Genomic DNA, 7,261 nt, shown 5'->3' on the forward strand with positions numbered 1-7,261 from the left:
CAGAGAGCTTGTCTTGAACACTACTGGCCTTCGATTCCTCTTTATATTCTGCCATAAGTGCATCAATATCAAGAATTTGGGATCTGTAACCATCCTCAGCCTTCCTCCCAGGTAAGTCATAACTGTTTTCACTCCTTTTCTGGGGGACTAGTTCACTGTCTTTATGTAACTGTGCAGAGCTCAGGGGGGATCTGGGCTCATGGTAAGAAGAGACCTTTCTCCTGCTACTTTTGAGATCAGCTTGAGCTGTATTTTCCAGCTCCTGTTTCAACAGGAAAGCATCAACATCTATGATGTTCTCTTTAGAATGATCCAGACCTCTCTCATGATACTGTTGGTTTTCTTTCCTAGACACATTAAAATTGCCAAATGTTATGCTTTTGGAAAAAATATCCCCTTTGCCATCTTCTTTGACCCAGTCCTTGCTACCATGCACCTCCCGTGAGTCTTCTCCACAACTTGCACTCATCAAATTTTTATTTGGTTGCTGCAATAAAGGTTTGGACCTTCCAGGAAAAATAGGGTCCAGACCAACTGTTGCTCCCTCACTCGAGCTCAAACCTGCCTCAGTCTCACTTGCACTGGGAGTACCAACACAGCTCTTCTCTTTCTTGTTACCAGGAACCTGGTAAGTCACTGCAAAGTAAGTTGCCTTTGGCTCCAAGGCAGAACTCTGATTTTTCAAGTAATCATCAGGGCTGCCAGAAACAATTTGCTTTGCCTCATTCCCTTCCTGCCCTTCTTTGCTTGTTTTGCTTCTTTTTTTAAATGAGCCTTCATCCAATTGCAAAGAATCAGTCCGGCTCAGCCTTTTGATATTTTCAGGACTGAGCCAGACAACTTCTTCTGTCTTGACAGAATCCTGAGGCAAGGTCCTCCTCCTCCACCTTTCAGAAATCTTCAAGTCAGAAACGCTACTTCTGGTTCTCCTGATTTTTTCTTCTGGATCTATTACTCTGATTTTTTCACTGTTTTCACAAGCTGTACTACCTAAGCTGAACTCTTGTGCTTTGTAATTTAAGTCTAGACTTTTCCTTAAACCAAAAGCCCTAGACTCCTCCTTATTGATGGTTACTGCTGCTGTATCAGGATGGTAGCTACTAGATTTGCAAAATTGGCCACTTGATAGCACTGCTGAAGACTGAGCCCCATGTTTACTTACACTTGTTGAAACAACCTCCCGCTCAGAGCTGGTTCTCGACTCCAAGCTCTCAGTCCCACCTGCTCTAAACCCCCTGTTCTCTGAAGAGCATTTCACCACACTAGACCTCTCTGTTTTATCCATGGAAGAGGCTCCACTCTGCTCATTTGTTATTTCAGAATGCAGTTTGTTTACTCTTTCATTCACTCCCAAACATTTGCTTTTGTTTGTAGAAGAGGATATTCTCTCAGCTATTGATATTGGATCAGTTCCAGTTTTACCAGAGTCTCTCTGTTCAGGTAAAGTACATTCACTGGAGAAAAAATCATTAGGTTCTTTCAACGTAGACTGGCTTGTAATAATTTTTGCATCTCCAGCTTCTGAAAGAACATTATCTTCCTTCAAGTGAAGAGTTTTATTATGTGCCCTACCCGACTGACCAATGTGTGAAACATCCCCATCTGGTTTATTCTCTTTCACTGATGATTTTCTGCTTCTGAGTGTCATGGCCTTTTTTTCAGGAGCCATTGTAACAGCTTCACTCAGAGCTCTTTCTCCACATGTCTGAAAGATTTCGTACCTTGGCTCTACTCTTTGGTAAATTAGAGAGTCTTCTGCATTTTTAGGAGTGGGTTTTTCACTTTTCTCAACCAATGATTTTTCTGAGAGAATCCCCAGAGTCTTTTTCTTGTCTTCACTTAAACAACCTGGTTTTCCACTTTTTTCTACATCTGCCATAAGTTTGGATGAATCAGATTGCTTGTGATACTCCTTTACACCAATGATTTCCTCCACTTCTCCCAACCACGACCTCCTGGCGTGCCCCAAAGCCACCACTCCAGGCCTTGCCTTCACTTCATGAGTTGCTTTTAGTGCAGAATCAGCTCCAGGATGATCAGCAGCAACCTTATGCCTCTGAACATTATGGTCAAACAGGGTGGCTCGGACAGTTTTAACGTGGGTCTTTTCTGGGAGCGTGGCTGGTTTTAGCTTTTTTTCCAAGTTGCTTGTGAAGGAGACAGAATTTTCACTCTGCTGACTCAAAGGCTGGCTCTCTCCAAGGAAACTTCCTTTCCTCTCTATCTGGTCAGGTTTATTGGTTATCTTCAAAACCTGTCGGGGTTTCCAGGGGTTCCCAGCAGCCTGTGCCTCAGTGAAATCTGTGCTGTGCACAAGCTTGACCTCCTTCCCCTGGAACCAGAAAATCCAACTGTTAGGATAGTTGATTTTAAAAAAAAAAAGCATAATAGAGTCCTAAAATAAACTTCCTTACGCCCACTCTGTGCAACACAGGCTGCACAAGTTAAACACACCCATGTAAAACACAAAACCCATTGTGCAAAGGCAATCTAAGCAAACACACAGCTCCAGCTCTTGAAGCCTGATAATTATCTCATAGCTTGATTTTCACTTTTAATACAAAAGAGGGAAAATATATGAAGTGTTGATACATGAGCTATGCATGACTGAGTTCCTGAGCTCTGATTTCACAAGATAGTTTAATTTGCAGTGAATTTATACCCACATCATACTCCAGAGAAGGCAATGCATGCAAAAATAGTGCAAAGATTTAGAAGGTTCATAACCCCAGCTGCCTCAGATACACTTGTGAATATCTATGTTGCAAGCCATAGAGGAACTCAAATTCCAAAGCAAAGCACAGAGCAGCACCACAGGGGTGAAGGCACCTTCATAAAAAGTCTAAACTCCCAAGAGTTTGACAAAATACAGTGTATTTTGTCAAAATTGTCTTTTCAAATATAGCTGCTCACTAAGTAAATAGTTACATGGTCAGTGACTGCAGGGAACATGAAGATCTGAGTAAATATCCCAGCTGGAGCTGCTCAGCTAAGAAGAATGTTAAGGCTGAGCTGCAGTAAAAAGAGAAAGCAGGAATTCATATTTATTGCCAATTCTTCACTATCATCTACTTGCAGGAAATAACAGCTTTCAGGCTGCTGGGTGTATTTTTTAATAACACTTGTTGAGAGAACACAGTGTGCAAATAATGGACAGAACCAAAGAATACTCCCCAGTCCTAGAAAAGTTCAAACCTTTTTTAAAGTTGGAATCTGACTGAAGATTCTCTTTTTTAAAAAGCTGAAGACTGTCAGAAAATTAACATGAAGGATATTTGTAAATAAAGATTTTAAAAAACTGATCTATATTCTTCTAGGCATTCAAAGGAATTTTTTTAATCCTACATTATTGTTAGATAGTGAAAACAGCACTTCCATTAATGAAAGATTTCTGGTTTTAAAGCAAGTTTATTTTCTTTAAAATTATATTAAGCTGCAGAAACTTCTTATCTAGCTCCTAGTTTCCTTACCATGCACTGCTGTCTTAAACCCAGATAAGGAAAAAGTGCAGCCATGTGAACTCACAAGAAACACCCATAAAACTACATTAAGTCTCAGATCCTAAGAAATGTCAGCAGAGAAGTTATGTTCTGCAAGGCCACAGTGTTGCTTGGAAACAAAGACAGTCTGACAGCTTCTGCAGCAAGTCCCAGAATCCCAGACTGGTTTAGGTTGGATGGGATCTTTAGAAGTCACCTTGTCTAACCTCCAGTCACAGCTTTCTATATTTTGTTGTCAAAACTGCCAAGTTAAATGTTATTTAGGAGATTGACATGAAACCCACAGCATGTCTTTAATAAGGAGCTGTGACTTGGATGTAGAAATGCACAATACTAACAGGACACCTGGAGAAAATAAAGGACAACCACTGCACAACACCACGACAGCCACAGGCGATTCACCACGGGGCTTTAAGTCTCTTTAGAACAGTCTGTGAAATATTTCTTCTCACTCTGTACCACCACATGCACATTTAACTGTTAAAAGCTCAGCAGAGGTGATGCTCCCACACTTCTCAGCCTGTCCTGAGGGCAGACTTCCAGCAGTAAACCCATCAGGATTATGTCATTCCCAATACTCTCAAGACCCGTTTCAAAGCCACTGATTGGCACAGACACACGTGGCACAGGAGGGTGCTCTCTGCCTTCCAAGTGCAAACCCCTCTGGAGCCCACACCAGCTGCTGCCACTTTCTTACCCTGAGGTTTTCCTGCGTTTCGTTGCCAGGGTCGTTCCTCCTCTCAGCAGGTTTCTCAGCCTTTGCTTCACCACCTGACGTGGGGCTTGAAAACCTACAAGACACTTGGGTTACTCCTCTCAGTCCAGGTATCAGTTAACAGGTACACTGCCTACCAAAGCAGATGGGTAGAAATCACCCCAAAACATTATTTCTTAAAGGAGAATCATCACCAGTTCACAGTAACTGTATCTGGTGGATTATTTGTATCTAGACCAAAGGATTCCCCAACAACAGTAAGTTATGCAGCTCATTGGACAGTAGATTTAGAGACACATGAGGCACAGCAAAAGAGATATTGATACTCTCATGCCTCAGGTAATTTTATGTTGATCACAATGCTAAAAGAACAAGGATTGCTGAAAATTTCTCCTACCCCACTGTTCCTAAAGGAGGTCCTGTCAGCCAAACATCTGCTGTTCACTGTGTGAAGCAGCACAGCTCCTCTGTGCTACCAAAACCTGTTCCCCTCCCTCCTCACCCCTCTGGCACCACACAGGGCCCATGAACCACCCCCAGCACAGCCCCGGGGAGCTCTGCAGTGACCTACCTCAGTCAGGTCACAAACCAAAGTTTTATGGTTTTGAACAATCAGTTACCCAACTTTTGCCCTGAGAAAATATATTTTATCTGGGATTAAATCTCTTTTTACTGGGCAAGACTTGTTGTTGTTGTTTTGGTATGTAAAAATTAGCAGGTCTCACATTACTGTAACATCACTGCTCCTCAACACAGCTTAGAAGAGACATCATGGCCATTTAGGCTTTAATTGGACAGTGAAATAAGATTCCTGCCTGGCTGAAAACCTGACACTCTACACTGCTGCCAGGCATGGGAACCATTTTTTGGCTTTCTCACAAATCCATAAGCTCACACTCTCCCATGCTCACCTCAAGATTTCACAAGGCATGAACTTTTAGTAACAGATGTACAGTTACATGCAACCACCCCCATAATGACAGCATCTCCTTTTTCCAGCTGTTGTCAGGGCATCTGTCATTAAATTTCCCTTTTTTTGGGGGTAGAAAAAGGTGAGAAAAGGGGGTCAAGAATAATAGTATAAAGAATAATCACAAAGTGATCAGTGACTCTACAGGGAGAGCAAGTTTTACTGAATGAGATGAAGTGAAGAAGATTCCACAGAATTTCTCTGCAACCTACATTTTGGTTAAGTCTGCTGAGAGGGGCCGGGACTGAAGTGACCAACGTTGATTTCCAGCCTTCACCTCCACATTCTCTGCCCTCAGTTCTCTGATTCTCTGTTGGATGTTCACACATCTGTTCTCCTTCTCACTGCCCGACGGGAGAAGCTCCGGATCCACCGCGGCACCGGGATTCTCTGAAGTAAACAAGCTAATGTGTTTTTTAACACTACCTCTTACAATATTCTCTTTCTCTGAGGAAGCTGTTGGGCTTTCACTGCCTAGAAACTTAAACGTTTCCTTTTGATCCAGTCTTTTTGCCCCCTTATGAGTTCTGCTTTCACTAGTGGCCTCGTGGCTCCTTTCAGAACCCTGCACGTTAGTCGTTATTTCTGGCTTGGTCTCAGTTTGTTCACTTTTAGATTTAAGCTTTGTTTCCCATACGTATTTTCCATTATTTAGGATGCCAATGTCCTGAGTACTACACTTCAAATTTGTTTTAGGAGAACTACCTTTATTCAATTCAGTTTCTTCAGGTTTTGGCCCCATTTCAGACTGATCGTGACAACCCACGTTAGTTAAAGAAATTATTGATACATTCTCCTTGCTTTCGTGAGATGAACAAGTCTTCTTGCAAGAAGAAGGATCTTTATGTTCAAACTTAGCTGTCAGGTCCATGGACAAAGGCCTTGGTTTTTTAGCCCAGGATTTCTCCACAGGAGATTTTTCCTCAGCAGTCTCCACAGCACGGTGCTTTTGATCTCGTAACGATTCCAGAAAAATTGCAGACACTGGTCTGTGTTTTGGCCTTGGATGCACATCAGGAGAGAAATCAACTTTACTGGTGATATTATTTGCATCATCGTTTGTTTTCTCCCTCGGATGAACTTCACAAGAGTCTTTTTTTTCACCACTTTTGAGGGAGTTCCAAGAGACTGGTCTACGACTGGAGGAAAGCGATATCTGCCTATGGAGAGACCCTTCAGGATTCCTGGAGCTCTCAGATGGTTTCTCCAGCTTTGCAGTGCACTGAAGCTCTTTTGTTTGCACAGCACTGAACACTCTGTGGTCCTCAGCAGCCCTTTTCTCTTGGGCCAGGCTCACCTTGGACTGCTCTGGGCCTGCTGCCTCGAAGAGAATGACAGTGTTTGCACTGGGACCAGTGTAGAAGGTCATGTTTGTCACCACTTCACTGCCAGCCTTGTTTTCATTTTCAATTGCTTTCTGATCTACTAATGGAGGAACATTTCCACTTAATACCTTAACAGATGATGTTTCTTCCGTGGCCCTTCTAATAAGACTACTTGATCTGAGAGCTGGAACAGGTGGTTTGACATTTGCAAAAGTATCTGGAGATTTCTCTTTAGAAAAAGGCTTTGGGAAAAGCCTCGGCCTTGATCCTAGGGATGGCATTGTTGCAGATCTCAAAGTACTTCCAAACTTGCTCTTCTCTTCCAGAGTTAGTGATGCTGAAGCCTCCTTTGTCTTGTTACCTGCATCTGAAAGCACGCTCACATACACACGCTGTGATTTATCCTCCTTTCTGATTTCATTTAAGTCAGGCACTGTCGTCAAAGATGCCAAAGTAGAATTTATTTCCACTCTCGTTGCCATAGTTGAAATTACACATTGAACAGAATTGAAAAAATCCAGCAAGGAAGAAGAATCTAAAAAAAAAAAAATAAAAAAATTCAAATATTGATGTAGAGTCAGCACGAACATCAAACAATCTCATTCTCATTTAAATTCAGAAGGCAGCTAAACTCGGATTAAGGTGCCTTTCAGATATGCTGTTTACAGAGTGTCTCAAATAATGAAAGACAGGCTGTTCCTCCTCTAAAAAAAAAACAGCAAGAAACACCATTATTCATTGATTAGGCCTA

At 42.2% G+C, this 7,261-nt stretch overlaps 1 protein-coding gene across 1 annotated transcript in view; it reads right to left on the bottom strand.

Moving 5' to 3' along the window:
* Positions 1-6,992, bottom strand: part of LOC103771779 (uncharacterized protein KIAA1671-like) — a gene marked incomplete at its 3' end in the record, with an annotated part of 8,618 nt that extends 1,626 nt beyond the window's left edge. Inside the window, exons 1-3 of the mRNA XM_008939090.1 lie at positions 5,398-6,992; positions 4,198-4,291; positions 1-2,332 (exon numbers count right to left, since the gene is read on the bottom strand). The exon at positions 1-2,332 is cut by the window's left edge and continues 887 nt beyond it. Coding sequence (XP_008937338.1) covers positions 1-2,332; positions 4,198-4,291; positions 5,398-6,992 — 4,021 coding nt within the window. The remainder of the gene's footprint in view (positions 2,333-4,197; positions 4,292-5,397) is intronic.
* Positions 6,993-7,261: the final 269 nt, after the last annotated feature.

Source organism: Merops nubicus, unplaced genomic scaffold, assembly GCF_000691845.1.
Source record: "Merops nubicus isolate BGI_N331 unplaced genomic scaffold, ASM69184v1 scaffold4444, whole genome shotgun sequence".
Lineage (NCBI taxonomy): Eukaryota > Metazoa > Chordata > Aves > Coraciiformes > Meropidae > Merops > Merops nubicus.